The sequence below is a fragment of the Mus musculus genome, chromosome 16 (genome assembly GCF_000001635.26).
Source record: "Mus musculus strain C57BL/6J chromosome 16, GRCm38.p6 C57BL/6J".
Taxonomy (NCBI): Eukaryota; Metazoa; Chordata; class Mammalia; order Rodentia; family Muridae; genus Mus; species Mus musculus.
Genome location: NC_000082.6, coordinates 92601187 through 92620495, shown reverse-complemented (window position 1 = coordinate 92620495; position 19309 = coordinate 92601187). Strand labels below are relative to the sequence as shown.

General features: G+C 46.0%; 1 protein-coding gene across 4 annotated transcripts in view; it reads left to right on the top strand.

Annotated features, from left to right (window-relative positions):
* Positions 1 to 19030, top strand: part of Runx1 (runt related transcription factor 1) — a 224609-nt gene extending 205579 nt beyond the window's left edge. For all 4 annotated transcript variants that reach the window (NM_001111022.2, NM_001111021.2, NM_009821.3 and 1 more), the window contains 2 exons: positions 6736 to 6897; positions 14372 to 19030. In NM_001111022.2, coding sequence (NP_001104492.1) covers positions 6736 to 6897; positions 14372 to 14841 — 632 coding nt within the window. In that variant the 3' untranslated portion in view covers positions 14842 to 19030. The remainder of the gene's footprint in view (positions 1 to 6735; positions 6898 to 14371) is intronic.
* The last annotated feature ends 279 nt before the right edge of the window (positions 19031 to 19309 follow it).

The following is a 19309-nucleotide window of genomic DNA, read 5'->3' as shown; positions in this document are numbered from 1 at the left end:
TGAATCGGGATGCTTTGAGTTTTCGAAACAGGAACATTTATTTACTCTTCTGATTGGAGTGAGCTTCATTGATCACTTTAGATACGGCTACTTCTCTTTGCCTCGGGTGTGGGGCATTCTTTCCCCCTCCTCACCCCATACGCATTAGTTACTGGCGTTCTGGCTTTCCTTTCAAATATGTTTTCAGAACCAGAAATTTCCCTTCCAAAGCTGCCTCGTCTCCAGTCCCTAAATGTTGGTGTTTTCATTTTCATTAAGTAACTGACAGTCGACATATCTTTTCAGATCTCTTATTTGGTGGCTATGGCATCTCCAGATAATCTCCAATTTTTGAAGATTTCTAAGTAATATTTCTGTTACTGGTTTTTGTTGTTGTTTTGTTTTGTTTTTCGGGGGAGGGGAGAGTGTTGTTTGGTTTTAGTTTAAGTCCTTGTGGCCTAAGGAAATACTTTGTATGATTATGCCTTCAAACCCAAGCAGTCTTCTGTGGCCTCAAGTGTAGTCTGCCTTAGCGAGTGATCTGTGTGCCTCAGAAGAAAGGAGCGGCCTACCGGTGTTCTGTAGGTCAAACTGATACTGTCCAGGTCAGCCGAGTCTGAATTTCTGCTTGCATGGTCTATCGGTGACTGGAAGAGGGTGCTAAAGTCTCCTGCCGTAAGGATGGGTTTGTCTGCTTTTCCTTGTATTGCAGTTAGTGAGACCCTTTGTTCACGGGACACCTGTGAAGGAAAATGTATTTTTGGTTTTCCGTACTATCATAACGTAACTTATCTCTTATCCCTGAAAAGCTCCATCTTCAATCGGCTTTGTAGAAAACTTGATACAGCAACTCGGGCTTTCCTTGGATTGGTGTTAGCACAGCTTCTCCACCCTTTTATGCTTGCCCTATCTGAATCTACATTTAAATGAGCCATTTGTATGCGTCAGGTAGTTAAGTTTTATTTGTAGCTTGTTCTGACAACCTCTGTGGTAGATTTAGACAATTCACCTTTATAGATACAGTTGGATTATGATCTGCCATGGTCTAACTTTTATGCCTGTTGCACCTGGTTCTTAGTCCCACCCCCGGCTTTCCTGCCTCCTCTGAATGGAATGAAACATTTTATGTGACTTCATTTTAGCTTGTTTATTGCCTATCGGGTAGGAAAATGATTTTTTTTTTAAAATAGTTTTGTGGGAGCTAGAGAGCTGGGTCAGACATTAAAGCACTGAATGCTCATCCAGTGGACCTGGGTTTGATTCCTAGTAACCACTAGTGGCTAAAGGCGGTCTGTTAACTCCAATCCCAGGGAAATCCAACACACGATTAAGGTCTCCCTAGGCACTACAAGCATGAGGTACACAGATATGATGCAAGTAATACAACACTCATATGCATTAAACAATAAATAAATAAATAAATAAATAAATAAATATTTTAAAATTGCTTCAATAATTGCTGTAGAGTTTAAAAACTAAGCCCACAATCAAATAATGTTATTCCTTAATTGTTATATGTTACTTATATTTAAACTTTTGTTTACATTTTTAAATTTAGTGTCTCTCTCTGTGTATATGTGTGTGCCTCTCCCTCTCCTCTTCCTCCTCCCTCCCTCCCTCCCTCCCCTCCCCTTCTCTCTGTGTGTGTGTATGTGTGTTTGTGCGTGTATGTGTCTGTTTCTCTCTCTTTGTGTGTGTGTATGTGTGCATGTGTGTATATGGTGTGTATATGTGTCTGTCTCTCTGTGTGTACATGTCTGTCTGTCTGTCTCTCTTTTATGTATGTGTCTGCTGTCTCTCTTTGTGTATATATGTATATGATTCTGTCTCTCTCTATGTATATGTCTGTTTGTCTCTATGTCTGTGTATGTATGTATGTATGTATGTATGTATGTATGTATGTATGTATGTGTATGTGCCTGTCTCTGTGTGTGTGCTGTCTGTCTGTCTATCTCTCTCTCTCTGTCTCTGTGTGTGTACATGTGTATGTGCCTGTCTGTGTGTGTGTGTGTGTGTGTGTGTGTGTGTGTGTGTGTGTGTGTGTGCTGTGCTGTACATATGGAGGTCAAAGGACAACTCACAAGAATTAGTGGTTTCCTTCCACTATGTGGGTCCTGAGGATCAAGCTCGTGTATTGGACAAGCGCCACTCTGCTGAGATGTATCACTTCTTTCTTATCTGTCATTATTGCCAATTATTTTCTTGATCTTTATGCTGTAACTGTCCAACAAATTGTGGCTGTTATCACTTCTAACAGTTAACTTTCAGATCCGTTATGAATAGAAAATGGGTTTTATTTTATTTGATTCACTTCTTCTGGGATGACCTCCTTTTCACCCAAGATCTAAGTTTCTGGTCCATTTCATTTTCTTTCTGTCTGAGGCCCTTTAAACATGTCTGTTGGTGATCATTGATTTCCATTTCATCAGAAGATGTACTGCTTTTCCCTTTGCATTGGAAGAATAGTTTTGCTGGGTATAAAACTCTGGGTTGGTTTCACTTTGTTCCCTTCAGACCTTTGGTGTGAGTTTTCTGTGATCGTCCAGTTGGGTTCAATGATTACAAAGCTATAGTTGACAAAGGCATGTAGTTCCCCCAGTGTCTTTGTTACTTCCTCCCTTGTTGTCTTTGAGTTTCCCATGAACTCTGCTTTAGTCTATGCTTAAAGCTCTTTGGTTGGCAGTCTACCATAAGATGGGAAACCATGAGAACTCAGTTGAGTTCCTGGGCCACAAACATGTTTCTCCTGGACAGTACTATAGCTCTCCAGACTTGTATTCTCATTATCAGTCTATATTCAGCCTCCAGCAACTTGTGACATCTCCATGTTGTACTTCCATGAGCTTCTGTTTCTAATCAACAGACCTTGGGTTGGTTTTACATGCTTGCCTGCCTCCCAGGACTTGGGTGGTGCCCTGCTTTCCTGCTAGAATTCTGTGGGAGATACAGGAAAGTCACAGATTTTCTGTTCTACTTTTTTCCTTGTTCTTAGGACAAGAATGGTAACTCCAAAACTCTTTACATTTTAGTGCTAAAAAAGGAAGAAGCAGGCCACTCTGGTATGAATTATTTGGCAGCGTCATGGTGGACTCTAAAGATGTTTTGATGTTGGTACCTTTAAGACATTCTTTTCCTGAGTGAAATATGTCATGGTGCTTTGTACTGTCTCCCTACCTTTCCCCTTATCTTTGACCTCCATTTCAAATGGAAGGGAATGGGGTTCAGGGATGTAAAAGGAGCCCCTCTTATCTATTATTTGTAATGGCCTGGTCATGTAATCTCATCAAAACCATTTGTCCTGAAAACAAAAACAACCAGCATACAGAAGGCTCAACTTTTCTGGTGCTTTTAAAAACAGAAGCATGGATTGATTAAAACACCGAATTCCTGCTTTCTCTGTGTCACGAAATTCCAGAGTCCTTACTCATTCAGCATCTAATCCCCAGAGCCTACCTCTTCTCAAGATACTCAGCTCCAAGCACTCCAGTAGTACCTGAGTCCCACCCCAGTTCAAGTGTGTGTTGCCTTACCAGATAAGTCTCTTGGCAGGACTGAATTTCCTTTAGCAATGCAATCATGGAAATCACTCAGATTAATTAACCATTTTTGATGGCCACATATTGTGACAGGTCTTTTTCCTGTTGCTTGCTTGTTTCTTGATGTTACTCTTGCTAGTCAGAAGAATGTAAGTCTTGCCTGAAGCTAATTTATGGTGGAGGCAAGAGTCAACCCCAAATCTGGTTGACTTACATCCTAATGCTTTCCTGCCCTGCTCCTCCCCTCTGCAGAACATAAGCATGTCACAAAAGTCACTGCTGCCCTTGCCTCTACCTTGGAAGCAGACATTTGCAAGTCCAAATTAGTCATGTGATTTAGCAGCCAGCCTCCATTCAACCTTTACATCATCCCGTGTCTGTAAGTCTTACAAAGTAAAGACCATAAAACCATTTACTAGTGAATCCCTACCACTAGGGCCTGGGTGAAGCAAAACTATTTGTGGGAACATGAATGAGGGAACAAGTAAATAATTTCCCCAGCCTATGAATATACAAGTGTTTGAATGAGTGAATGGGTGAATGAATGCATGCATGAATGAATGCATGAATGAATGAATGAATGAATGAATGAAGCAACTCTTAGTGTGCTGACATGTGCATGAGGAAGGAACCTTTCCAAGCATCACAAAGTTAGAAGCCTTTCCCTGATGAGCCAAGGCAGGGGCCATGTGGCTCCTAGTCACCACTATCACTGGCCACATTTCCTGTGCCTGGCACACGGTATATGTTTAACCAACTCTTGTTCACTTGGATGGATTGGCTTACCAGAGGCAACTCCTTCAAGACTAGTACACCTGCACTTTGCCGAATGCCTAACGGTGACTCTCTCAGCCTGTGGCCTGTTCTGGATAGCTCCCAGTTTAATCCCTCCTTGTGGCATTTCCCAGAAGGCACACAGTTACGATTTTAAGTACCTACACCTCGCCTCCCATCCCCTACACGACTCTTCCCTGACTCTAGCAACATATAGCAAAGATGAGTTGGACTAATTTGAACGGGGAGCCTCCCCTGTTGCCACTGGATGGCTTTAGAGATCATCTCTCTGCCGAGAGAGAAGTATGGAGGTTTGGTCTAGGGCAACTGGCCCTCTCAGCAAACCGATGGGCCTAGAGCTCCTTTTTCTGATAGGCAATCAACAATATGGTTGTTATGATTCTAACTTTCCTGTGTTCCTAGCCCCACCTCCCCTCCCATCCTAACAACGATAGAACCTCTCCCACAAACGCAGAATGCACTGTATTTCCCTGCCTCTTCTGGTTTGTTTTTGTTTTTAATAGAGCATTAAAAAGCTGAAAACAACCCAAATTACAAGAAGAGGCTCACCACCACCACCTACTGGCCCACCCCTGGCAAAGGACCCAAGTAGGTTCCTGGTGCTGGCGGAAATGATGGTTGATGGGCCGTGGCGTCAGTGACCCACTCAATACTGTGGTGGGAAGTAAGATGATGCCAAATCTATAACCTGTGTTTAAAAAAAAAAAAAAGAAGAAGGCGCAGATTCTGAGCCTGAATCATAAAGGCCGTTCCACCGAAGCGAGGCTGTGAAATATTACGCAACGTTCGCACGGTTTAATTACGAGTTTAGAAAGGCCTAGCCTGAGTTTTTCACTACAGTAAAACATGACAGAGCATGAACCCTGGCACCACACTTTATGCTTAGTGTGGTTTTAGACACAGGGCTGGGGTGCTAGGCTGTCTACACAACAAGGCATGGATTACAATACCGCAATTCACACCCCGGGGGCCTTCATGACAATTACAGAACCTCCTTTGTTTGCTTTTTAAGTGATTAAAATATTTGAATAGTATATGTCCATTTGCTAAGTGTGTATATTGAAAGCACTGGCATGTCTTGTGGAAAACATCTGAGAGTGTGAGCTTTGGGCTCCCCGCACACACACAATGGAGCAAGATCCTTACAGTGATGTGGGATGCAGGACGGTGTTGTTTCTACACACCTCCGGGCCTCAGGAACAGTCGGCTGTAAAACCGCACAAGGCTCCACCTGCATCGCAGCACTTGTCTGATGAGTTTAGTGTGTGCCAGCTCCCTTGTCTGTGCCGTCCCTTCAGACAAACTCTCCACCATTGGGAGGATGTCAGGAGATCTCTTCACCGGGAGATTCTAAGTTAAAATGTTGGCCCAGGAACAAGCAGGTCTGTGGTCCTTACATTGTCGGGTTTGTGGTTATCGTTGTGTTCTATTTTCCCGGACATTAAAACCAAACTGAGTGAGAGAAAGGAACAAGGCTTATTGAGCCCCGAAGTCAAGTGCACAAGAGACATTTGCTTCAACTCCCGGCTCTGTCCCTGCTCTTTCTTGGTGACAATCTATAAAATACATTCTCAAAGTTTTGCCCTTCAAAAACACCACTGGCCCCAAGAGTCCATGCTACCTGGTTTGGTCTGTTGTGAAGCAGCCTCATTAGTGTGCCTGTGTTTTGGTCGTTCACCATGTTTGCACTGTCTGTCTGTCTGTATCTCTCTCTCTCTCTCTAGTCTCTCTCTCTCTAGTCTCTCTCTCTCTAGTCTCTCTCTCTCCCTCTCTCTCTCTCTCTCTCTCTGTGTACGGGGGAGAGTTATCTTTTTACTATCGCTCTCGCTATTGTTTCTATGGCATTTGAGGAATGGCATTTGCTGAAGTAGAAAACATACACATGCCCGTGGACATTTCCTCAGGGTCCCCCACGCTCCAGACCCCCTTACATCCTTTGTGCTTCCTGAACAAGGTGGCCATCTGAGCCGATACAATGTTTCTGGTGATGATAACTGTAATTGCTGGCCAGGATGAATGTGTTATCCTGAATGTGTCACTTAGAGTGATCCAGTACTACCAGAGTCCATTCCCAACAGTATTAGTGTGAAAAAAAAAATGTATATATATGCTATATATATTATAGATAGGTAGATAGATAGATAGATAGATAGATAGATAGATAGATAGATAGATGGAAGGAAGAGTTAGCAAATAAAACTCCCCCTAAATCCATGAACTGTACTTCAGTATCTTTAATGGGCCTTCATACAACAGAGTCATCAAATACTTGGGCTCTAGTGGTCTCATTAGACACAAGTGAACAAGCTGTGTAAACACATGTATAATCATTTAAATAATGGTTAATAGCTATCATGATGAGAACTTTTCGTCTTAAAACCCCTGCCCCACCCCATCCATGACCAACATCCTTGTCTCCCTGCAGATGCCAGGCAGATCCAGCCATCCCCACCGTGGTCCTATGACCAGTCCTACCAGTACCTGGGATCCATCACCTCTTCCTCTGTCCACCCAGCGACACCCATTTCACCCGGCCGTGCCAGCGGCATGACCAGCCTCTCTGCAGAACTTTCCAGTCGACTCTCAAGTAAGCCCTGTGAAAACACACCTGCAGCGGGGCTGGAGGGGAGGATTCGGAGGACCGCGGGAGACTCGGGGAGACACAGAAAGACACAGGAAAGGCGGGACATGGCTAATGGACCAGAAAAGGGTTCAAAGACCAAATTTCCTGCCTCTGTGCGTGTCCAGTGCCTGAGCACTGATCTTTCTTAACATGCTAAGAGATGCCAGATGAGGAGGCAGCAATGCCTTAGTCCATCCCTTTGGGATTTGGGGTTTGCTCATATCTGGTGAGAAACGTTGGTGGCCAATGGTTACTATTCTGATAAGTGGAAGTGGCCTAAAGATTTTTGTACCTTTGGCCAAGAAATTAACATCCCAACTGAATTCTAGACCGAGGCTATTCTTTCCAGAAGTGGCCAGTTTTTATGGCTCCTGCATACAGCACAGTGGGGTACATACTGGAATAGGACACAAATACGCCCCAAGATAAACATTCCCAGCTAAGAGCTGTTCAGACTGAGGCTAGGAACCAGGTAGAAAGCTCAGGTGTCATGGTTAGCATAATTGTTGTTAATACGAGCTCATTACATATTAGTCATTTAACCTATGAGCCCTTTGGGCTTGGCACACTCACCTTCGCTCCTGGGCAGGGAAATCAGAGGTACTGGGGGAAAAAAATTCCTTTGTTGAAGGCAAAAGAAGAAACTTACTGTTTGGGGCTTTGAAATTGGAGCCGAAGCAAACTGTGAAATACTTCAGAGAGCTTCGTCCTTTAGAGGCCCGTGAATGCACTCCCATGTGTGCCGGGGGAGGGGCAGGCTTTGCTTTCGGACTCTTGAAGGCAGATTAGAATAGATGAGGGGGCAGGCAGAGGAGTTGGGGCTGCTGCTTTAAATGTTGTGAAAGACTACATTTCCAGACAGCCACGATTGCTTAAGACTCCTCCAGCGGGTCAGCTGCTCCCTCACAATCACCCTCAATTCACCCCGCCTTTCCCCAGCAACCATACTGACATTTGGGCTGTATCATGTTTTGTTGTGGGAACAGGGGACTGGCCTATGTGCCAAACAATAGATAGATGACCCTTGACCTCCAGATGTCAGTAGTAAATGGCCCTGTCTGTCCATCAGAAATATCTCCAAGGCTGGGGACCAGCTCAGTGGGCAAAGCCCTTATCTTGCAAACATGAGGACCAGGTATTAAGGCAAAGTGCAGTGGCACAGGCTGCTAGTACCATCACTAGGACATGGAGACATGTGAGTATCCAGACTAGTTGAATTAGAAAGCTTCAGGCTTGGGAGAGACCCTGCCTCAAAAAGCCAAGTTAGATGGCTGCTGAGGAACACACACACGCACACGCATGAGTCTGCACTCGAGGGTACTCATCAATGAACACTCAGAATGCTCCCACTCACCCCTTACAAACACAAACCCACAGAAAATGTTGCTGGACATTGTCACTTGTCTCAGCTGGGGGCATTGAGAACTTCTAGCTTCAACTAGGCCTTGGTGCTGGACTGAAATGCCAAAGCCAGCTCACTCCCATTTTCACCTGACTGGAGGCCGTCAGTGCCAGCACCTCCCTGGCAGCTGACGGTCTCCAGAATTAAGAGGGTGACATAGAAATGCTGGCATTTGTTCAGCTGGCTGTGTGTAAAAGCCTGTCCCCTCGGGGACACAGTGTGATTCCAGCAGCACCTGTCGACATTCAGACTCCCCCCCCCCCCCCCCCGAGACAATTCTGTCCATTGGCCACAGCCTCCATCTGAAATACTGTTTTCCTTGGAAATGTCCCCAGTGTGGACTTGCCCATTGAAATTTATTACATAAGTCCTTTAGCTTGGTCACCATCCAAAACGGGCACCTGGGGCCAGCTCCTCCGGCTGACCGGTGATCACATGTAAGAGTGGCTTTTAACACTCTCTGAGGATGGCGTACACAGGGATGATCCGTTTGGCCGTATCCACGTCCCTTCCTCCCTTCAACTCCCCATACCGTCTCCCTCAGAACTTCATGTCCTTTAAGGTTTTGTGTGTGTGTGTGTGTGTGTGTGTGTGTGTGTGTGTGTGTTTATTAGTCGAGTGCAGGGATGTGTGTGTGTGTGTATGTTTATTAGTTGAGTGCAGGGAGTGCCACCCATATACACATAGGACTAGGGACATTCACTACCACAATCTATCCGCAGCCACTGTCACACAAAGTAAAGTAAGTATCAGGTCTAATTCACGGCTATATGATCCGGACTTCAACAATACAAGCTAGAAGGAAAGGTATTTATTTAATAGTACAGGAAAGAGAGGGGGGAAGAGAGAGAGAGAGAGAGAGAGAGAGAGAGAGAGAGAGTTCGCCAGGACCCAAAAGTGACCCTCTGCTGCCCAGTAGGGAAGACCAGAGAATGACAAACAACTGGCATAGAGTGAGCCTCAACTTGGCAAAACTCCCTCTAGAAACCAAGCCCCGAGCACAGGCCTCAAAAGCCTGTAATGTGTTCTCATAAACCTGGGCCAGAGAGGGTAGGTAGGGTCCCTGAAAGGAAGAGGCTGTCAGGCCCACAGCTTGTCAGCCGAACTTGACCCCTCTGTGGCTGATGTGCCTTCTAATCCCACCAGTGACAGCTTCGAGTTCTGGGCTTTCAGCCTCCCCCAGCCCGACCTGCCTAGCTGCTCAGCACACACACATGCGTTCTCAGCAGACGGGCCCTGTCTGTCTCTGTCCCTTGCAGACAGACAGACTCCACACCTTGTCTGAAAGGAGCTGCCACGTGAAGGTTTATCTTTCCTCCTCATTTCTCTTCTTCCTTTATTTTACCCTCTTCCTTTTCTTTTGGTTAATTAATGTCTAGCTGCCAACCTGGGCGACAGACAGCGCATACTAATCTGAGTCACGCAGGAGAGCCTTTTAAGGCGGTCATTATCTGCTCAGGTTGTTTAATCCTTTGGGGGCAGTGGGAGGGGCCTGGGGTGGGACCTCTTTCATCCACATCAAGCTTTAGAGCCAAGACTCTGCGCTCTGTCAAGGTAGAGACTTAGCACCATAGAGGGAGAGACACTGCCAGTGAAAGTGGCTGAACCTTCTAATCCTCACACTTCCTACTTTTAAAGTCTCCCCATGAATGGGAGAGGGGGCAGTTGTCACCTGAATTGAGTGGGTGGGGGCGGCGTGCACCGGACTAGCCAAAAGAATAGAGGAGCCGTAGTTGGGTGATGTATAAATTCTGTGTGACTGCTGATGTGTAAGGAAAGAGGTTAGACAGGATTTAAAAATGAAAACACGGGGAGCTGGTGAGGTAGCTCAGTGGTTAGGAACCTTTGTTGCTCTTCCCAGGCCCCCCACATTAGCCCGCTCACAGCTGCCCATAACTCCAACTCGAGGGCATCTCTCTCCTTCCTCCAGTGTCTGCAAGCACACACACACACACACACACACACACACACACACACACACACACACATGCGCGCGAGCACCTAACTAAAAATAAAATAGCTGTAAATGAGAACACGTATTCGAATAGAGCACTTGAATTTGAACATATCTAAAAGGCCCATGTCTTTTTTATTACAGAGCGTATACAAAGCGAGACAGGGAGGGATGGAAGGAGAAGGGGAGGAGGGAGAGAGAACCTGACCTCTCGTAGAAAGACGCCACACTATCTCAGATCTTCCACATACTCTGCCCCCAGCAGCTGAGACTGTAACATTACTCCTGCGCTTATGCCCATGACAAATCACGGACTCACTCGGGATTCCGGTAACGTGGTACCATTACCACATTACCATGTAAGAACTGGGACAGACTGGCAGAGCATGTTCAGACACGGCTCTGAAACGTGGTGACCTCTCCTTCATTTTTTTCCAGTGGATTCACCTTTTTTGTCTCAGGACAAATGAAGCAAGAGGGATAATGGGCAGAGTCACTTGTTTGTGTCCAGTGTATTGCATCAGATGACAACAGGCCGATTGTGTGTGTGCCTAATGCTCTCCCTCCTGCCTCGGCTTCTCCCTAGACTGTATAAATCTAACTGGAAAAAAAAAATGGAGTAGAGCTTCCTGTTAACTCTCAAGCATGTCATGGCTCTCTGTAAGCAAAACAAGTGACACAGAGTTTGCTCATAGAGGTCCCCGGTGAGGGCGCAGAGATGAACCCTGAGGAATGAGGTGTGGCCTGCTGGCTGGAGGAGAGGCTAGAGGGCAGCCTACCAGGGCAGCCTACCAGAGCCACTGTTGGTTTACAGCCTTTGCCTGCCCACATGTCTGACTTGCTTTGAAAAGATTAACAGGAGTGTTTGTTTGAAAGTCAGACTCCTGGTTTCCTCATTAGTAGAGGGATTTGCTGCAGACTTGGGCTGTGCTTATAAACTCTAATTACCTCTCTGATGAGGAGTCTATTTCTCTCACATTCAGCCCAAATGTACACAAGAGTTCCTTTTGTAAAATCGTGTTAGAGCAATAAAAGATTATTGAGAGGGGGTGGAGGGGGAGAGGGAGAAACAAGAACACAAGCCCGAGCTCTCCGTGCTGAAATAATAGGCTTGGAACAGAAAGAAGTTGATCACAGCCCATGCCTTCCAAAAAAAAAAAAAGATTAATCCACCCGGGTAGCTTTCCTTTCAAAGGAAGCTTTTCGATCCCCTCAAGTTTCTCTCTAGCAGGCTCAACTCTGTACCTGAATTTGAGAATTTAACATTTTGAACACTTAGTTCGTGCCTCTGCCCTGTGTTGTTGCTGCTGCTGAGCCGTGCTGGTGCGAACAGTATAGTCGCAGCCTGCCCTCCTCTGACTGACAGACACAAGCTACCCGAAACACCGTCCTAACTCACTGTGGCAGCTGGTGGGCGGATGTGCATCCCTTCCTAACCATTCTCAGTTATTTCGCAATGTCTGGAGATTCTTTTGGATGTCAAAGTAGCGGGCAGGGGGTCGGCAGGGAGGCCACTAGAGGCATCTTGTGGGTAAAGAAGGAAGATGCCACCAAACAGTTATCAGTCTCCAAACACCCGCTAGACATAATACAGCCCAAAGATGCCAGCAGTGGCACTTTTGGCAAGGGAACCCTCCTGTCCCTCCTGTCCCCTGGTCTGCCTCAAAGGCAGCATGCACACGTGCCAAGTGCAGAGGGAGCCGGTGAAGCAAGGGCAGTCTGTAGAACTGTAAATTCAAAATGAATCTTGTAAAGAAAGTCTGTCATTTCTGGACAAAACAAGTTTTGCTATCCATTTGTGTTAGAAGCTAGTGAGTGACACAGCAGCTGGAGCCATGACTCAGTGGTTTAGAGCATGCACTGCTCTGGGGGATGTTGGCACCCACTTCTAGCCTCTGGGGGCACTGCACACACACAGGCTCATAACCACACAAGCATAATCACAAGTAAAATTACCTTTAAGAAGAAAACAGTGACTCAGGTCTTAGATAAAGACGAGACATGAAGTCAAATGTCTAAGGTTACTATAGATGGGAACAAGTCAGAAGGCAGAGACAGAGGCAAGTGATGTGTCAATCACCGACATTCACGTCGTCCCTACCACAACACGCACTGCACCTAATAATAGGAAATTAGCCAACTTTCAAGGGATCAGAGTCTACAAAAATGACAGTTTTCTATTATCCAACCTGACTACTAAGTGCAATGACATAATATTGTTATTATAACATACTTAACATATAATATTCTACTATCAACATATCAGTGGATGCATGACCTCAGTTATTTTAATGTTATGCCATTGTATATTGTTATATTAATATTGTTATGCCAATGTACTGATTATATTAGCAATATACCAGTCAGTATTGATGCTTTCATTAGAGGATAGGCTTTTTTTTCTCCCCCAGTAAAGGACCAAAGAGAAGTTGTTAAGCTTTGGACACTCTGTTGTCCTGGTCACTCAACAGCAATAGGAGCTACTTAGCGCCCATGAAAGTGCACACAGGTGCCAACTTGTGCTATAGGTTGAAGCTATGTCGCAACAGAGTAGAAATACAATTTTTGTGTGTTTTTATTTTTAGTCTTACAACCATTTGAAAAGGTAAAATTCATTCTTAATTCCTAGAACACATAAAACTTCTCCCCAGCCAGACTTAGCCAATGAGCTACAGTTTGCCAACCTGGGATCTAACATTTATGTGTATTGGAAACTTTACACTACAGTGTGTGTGACAGGTACCTATATGGTACATATGCTACGGCGTGTCAGGATACATACCATATGCCGCCCACCACTCCCTGCAATGCATCTGCCATTGCTCTGTGTCACACTGTTTGACATCTGTCATGTCAAACATGCTGGGGGAAGCCCACTTCTTGCTAGATAGTCCCCGCCACCCACCATTCCCTGGCAGCAGCCCTCTGCATAGAATCTCATCTTCTTAAGTGACAGTATCTTGGGTAGTTATCTGTCCTGTTGACTTCTAGGTAAGTGTACATCTCAGGCAGGAATATTCTCAGTGGTTCCCTCCTCCCTGGGCAGGGAGCTGTGGGCAGTCCAGTCTGTTGGGTGGGTGCACTCTCCGTGCTCCCTCCTCCATGGTCAGGGCCAGTCTGGGCACTCTTCTGTGTCCTGAGTAGGAGCACTCCCTGTGCCACCCCCATCCCCCACCCATAGTCATTCTGTGCAATCTTGTGTGACCTGGTTGGAAACAGTCTTGGTGGTCTGGGACACTCTGAGCAGTCCTGTGTCCTGGGTGGGAGCAATTTTGCGGTCCCCCCTTCCACAGGCAGGGGCAGTGTGTTGTGGGGGGAGCACTCTCTGTGTAGCCCCCTACATGGGCAGAGGCACTCTCCGTGGTCCCCCCCCCCCGGGCAGAAGCACTCTGGGTAGTCCTGTGTGTTAGGGCAGGATCACATGCTGTGCCCCCACTCCGTGGGCAGGAGCACTCTGGGTAGTCCTGTGTCTTAGGGCAGGTGCACTTGCCGTGCTCCCCTCCCCGTGGGCAGGGTCACTCTCTGTGGCCCCCCCCTCCATGGGCAGGGGTACTCTGGGTAGTCCAGTATTTGGGGCAGGGGTATTCTCTATGCCCCCCCCCCCCATGAGCAGGGCCAGTCTGGGCAATCCTGTGTCCTAGGTGGGAGCACTTCCGGTTTCCCCCTCCATGGATGGGGCACTTTTGGCAGTCAGTGTGTTGGGGTGGGAGCACTCTCTGGGTCGCTCCCTCCATGGGCAGAAGCACTCTGATTAGTCCTTTGTCATAGGGCAGGAGCACTCGCTGTGCCCCCCCCCCCGCCCCCGGGGCAAGGGCACTCTCTGTGGTCCCTCTCCATGGGCAGGGACACTCTCTGGGCAAGTCCAGTGTGTTGGAGAGGGAGCACTCTTTGTGTCAGAGGCACTCTCCGTGATCCCCCCTCCGTGGGCAGGAGCACTCGCTGTGCCCCACCCACCCACCCACCGTGGGCAGGGGCACCCTGGGCAATCCTGTGTGTCCTGAGCCGCAGCACTCTGGCAGTCTAGGAAGCCTGTGCCTCCCTGACCACACACTCATGCCTTCTCTTCCTCTGCCCGCCCACAGCGGCTCCGGACCTGACCGCCTTCGGCGACCCACGCCAGTTCCCTACTCTGCCGTCCATCTCCGACCCGCGCATGCACTACCCAGGCGCCTTCACCTACTCGCCGCCCGTCACGTCGGGCATCGGCATCGGCATGTCAGCCATGAGCTCGGCCTCTCGCTACCACACCTACCTGCCGCCGCCCTACCCCGGCTCATCACAGGCGCAGGCCGGGCCCTTCCAGACCGGCTCGCCCTCCTACCATCTATACTACGGCGCCTCGGCCGGTTCCTACCAGTTCTCCATGGTGGGCGGAGAGAGATCGCCCCCGCGCATCCTGCCGCCCTGCACCAACGCATCCACCGGCGCCGCGCTGCTCAACCCCAGCCTCCCCAGCCAGAGCGACGTGGTGGAGACCGAGGGCAGCCATAGCAACTCGCCCACCAACATGCCCCCCGCGCGCCTGGAGGAGGCCGTGTGGCGGCCCTACTGAGCTGAGCGCCATCGCCATCGAGGGACTGGGCCTGCCGTCCATGCACAGACCCCGCCAGGAGGGCCCTTGGAGGCCACCAGGAAGAATCCCGGAGGGAAACTGTGAATGCTTCTGATTTAGCAATGCTGTGAATAAAAGAAAGATTTTATACCCTTGACTTCACTTTTTAACCACGTTGTTTATTCCAAAGAGTGTGGAATGTTTTCGGTTCGGGGTGGGGAAGACGCAGCCCATCCTGTTTGGCATCTATTTCTTATTTCGGAGTTTTCTTTTCCGCACCTTATCGATTGCAAAAATGCCTGTTTGCATCTGGGTGGTCATTTATTTTTAAGTGTGTATAGATTTGAGCTTGCTTTTTTTTCTTCCTTTGACCAACTCAAAGAAATAAAATTCCCTTCTCTGTAAGGTTTATTTAACTTTTAGACTTTCATGTAGCTGGGGGTTTTATTTGTGTTTGGTTTTTGTTTTTATTTTTAAAGAGACAGCTACAGCTTTGGGTCATTTTTTAACTACTGTATTTCCACAAAGAAATCCCTAGATATTTATGTATCTTGATGTTTGAACATTTACATATGTGTTGATACTTTTTTAATTATTTAAATGTACTTATATTAAGAAAGATATCAAGTACTACATTTTTCTTTATAATAGCCAAAGTTAAATATTATTGCGTTGAAGATGTCTGGAAAAAAAAGAGATCGCTTGGTTAACTAGAAATATTGTTTACATTAAACTCCCTTTATGTTATTCAAACAAGTTGGTAGGTAACGCAGCAATGTTTTTAATTGGATTGTAGACACTGAGGGTCACTCCAAGGTCAGAAGTACAAAATTTTCTGCTAGGCTCAACAAATAGTCTCATACCTGGCTCCTTCCCTTCAAAAAGAGAGGCAAACTCTGTCCTGAAAGGGTTCAGAGAGGTGCCAAGGATTTGCTCTGAAGAGGATTTCATTTTGGCCTGGAGATATACTTGCCCCAAGGCCTCCTCATTCTGGCATGCTTTATCACAGAGCTCAACCAAGTAAGCTGTTGGTCAGGGGTTTACTTACATAGTATTTACATAGACCCAAACCACTGAATGTGATTTTTAAATTGCCTTCCATTAATAGTACCCGTTCATTGATGAAAACCAAAACTTGAGGCTGTACCCCAAAGATCCAAATAGAAGAGTTAAGACCAGGTGTCTTTGAGGCCTAAAGGCTGAGTTTTAAGAGAGTGTACCCCAAAAGTCTGAAGGAGCCGGTTTCCTTCTCCCAGTCTTAGTGGAATCAGTCATGGGAGGCAGATGCCACGCCCACCTGTGCAGGATGCTCCTCAGAAGCTGCCCCTTCACCAGCATCTTCTCCCACCAGGCCGAGCCCCTGACCTTTGGGGTGCATCAGTGTGATAGATCCTGGTCTCTGCAGTCCGCCATGGCTACGGTTCAGATGTGCATCGTGTCACTGTAAATGTAATGGTACTGTTGTTACAGTGGAGGACTTGGTCAAAATCCAGTTGTTCTACAACGTATGAAGCCTAACCGCTGGTTCTGACATACATGTGCTCAAAATGATCTGGTTGTTTGGATTTTTCTTTTGTTGTTTTGTTTTTTAATGTACCTCTTAAATTAGTTGAAGTGATGTCAGGTCAACTCCGAAGAGCGTTTGAAAGCAGGACTTCAGCACAGTGTTTGATTTTTTTATTATTATTAATATTATTTTATAAATTTAAGCATTCAGATTAGATCTTTGGCTGCAGGCAGCAAAAACGGCTGGACTTATTTAAAAAAAATACAGCTTGTTTTTTGAGTTATCTATATCTATATCTATATGTTGATTCTTTGTCTTACATAGAGCAGCAGCACTTTGGTAACCTGTGATACCAGGTTGCTCTTGTCTGGAGAAGAGCGCTAGCAGGATTCAGAGAAACTCAGAATAGATCTTCATATCAGCCATACCTTCCTCCTCCATCCGGTCTCCACTCAGTTATTCCACAGAACACTTTGACAGCTGTGTTGTCAGAAAAATAAAAAAAAATTTAATTTCTCAAAAGGAGTTTGTTTCTCCAACATTAGATGTTCCTCTTACCATAGGCTGCCGTATCTGGCCTGAGAAAACGGTAGGGAAGGACGAAGGAAAGAGATTTCTATTTTTTCATATTAATTTTGATATCTAAAGATACGCTAGCCCTCAGAGGAGCAGATAATCTCACACATTGAATTTTCGCCCTGGGCACCATGCATCAAGAAGGCTTGTCACTGTGTTAGAGCCATTTAGTGCTTCCTAAACTTTTATCAACATAGGCAGTATTTAGTCTCAGAGAAAAAAAAATCCATCAGGCACATGTAGTCTTGGAGATAGATTCCACGGGGCAGGTATTTCTCTACCTGAGAAATTGTGTTCATTGCCTTCGGGTGCTTCCAGCGGTCTCCTCATTCGCTGTCTTCAAGGAAGACCCATAAGCCAATTCTGAGATAATGGAGCTGTTGGGAATACTGGTCCAGAGAAAGAAAAATGGGATAAGCCATTCTTACTGCTTATTCAAGCCCCTATTTATAATTTTAACACACTTTCCATTCCTTCTGGTTTTCTCGCCGTCTATATCCTCCCAATAGCCCTTCTCACTTTTCTTTTCCCTCCTGCAAACACACACACACACACACACACACACACACATAAGGCACACACACACACATCCTCTCCCCCATACCAAGTGTCCAGAACACAGAAAGTCCAGTTCTTCTCCGTTTATTAAAGAACAGGGTGAGTCAGCCATTCTCTTGCTCACGGGTTTTTTTCCCCAACAGAACAGAGGCGTTGCCAGCCATTTTGGGTCTGCTTTCTGTCCAGATACTGCAGCAAAAACTCTTGAGGATCACAACCCGTTGGCTGAGCAGCTGTGCTGCTGCCCAAACGTCCTGCGCAGACAAACGCACGCTGGGACCGGAAGGGGTGTCTCTCCTTCTGCCTCTTTTCTTTCATACGTTTCTCTCGAAAGGCCTCAACTGAGGACTGCAAATTTCTTTCTTGAAATAACTTTCCCCCAGGGACATTCGGTCTTAGGGATTTTTTGGTTTTGATGGGTTTTGTTTTGTTTTGGTTTTTTTGGTTCTTCTCATTTTCTTTGTAGGAGAAGGCATGAGATGTTGAGGGTCTTTCATACATGAAAATAAATAGTTTGACAGCAATCTCAGAATATATTTTTTCCTTATTTGAACAAAGTACTGTTTTGTTTACTCTACAGTACACCTTTATTTGGTGGGTTTGGCTGTTGGTCGGAAATGCCTTCCCTCTTTCAGCCAGGTCGGTATAGCCAAAGCTGATCATTTGTCTGTTTTTTCTTTTTTTTCCTCAGAAGAGTTGTATCCACAAACTCAATTGTATTTATGTATGTAAATAGATTTCATGCTTCATTATAAAATATTGTTAATGCCTGTAATAACTTTTTTCACATTTTGTGTGTGTTTCTAAGGACTTTTTCTTATGTTCGCTAAATATTGTAGAAGAAAAATGCTTCTCTTAACTTGTTTATTTTAGATTTTAAAAAAACCAAGCTACTTCTTACTCACTTTTATAAACATAATAAACAAGCATGGTTCCAATGGGTTTTTTTTAAGTTCACCTTATGTTCTAGGAGAAATGAATGTGCAAAAAAAAAAATCAATCTTCAAATGAACTGTTGGGTATTTCTGTTACTCTGGATGGAAAAAGATCAATGGAAAACAAAAAACAAAAAAACAAACTTCCAAATTGAAATAGCAGTAAAACACATGTATTGGGGGTAAAAAAAAAAAAAAAAAACACACCTCAGAAAATGCAGTTCTCCAGCCTCCAGCTACTGCCCACACATGTGGCAAGTGTTAGATGTGGTCGTGAGGAATCCCAAAATCAGTGCCCGGGCCTTTTCCTTCCTGGTACTAACATTAAGAACACCTCCTAAGGGGCACTGTCAGGCTCAGGTCTTAAAGCACATAGATAAGAGAGAATGTCCCAGAACGATTCTCAGTAGCCCAGGCCAGCAGGTACTCACGGCACTGCACCTGCTCACTGCACACAGTCGCTGAGGCAGACCCCTCTCCTGGGGGCCATGCAGAGCCAGGGCAGGGCAGCCCTAAGCTACTGATGTTTTCTTTCCTTTGTACTATGGTCTTTTCTGTAACTCCAATATTCAAACCCATGTGAATGGCAAATAAACAATTTGACAAGCACCTATGCCCTGTCAGATCAATTTCGTCTGTCTATTCTGAGATGGGTGCCAGGAGCATTGTCACACAGCGTGTAGATTTTTCCACGAAGCACTTCAAGTTCGAGGCTGAGTCCTTCCCAGAAGAACTTCCAATAAGCCCTGGCTGCTGAGGCCAAGGGCCTGGGGAGGAAGGCCAGGCACCTCAGGGGTCAGAAAGTTCTTTAGCTATGAGGGGGTTTGGAGGTGCATTATAATTCTTCTTTAAAACACAAGAAGGGCTAAAGAGATCTCAGTCTCCTGACAGG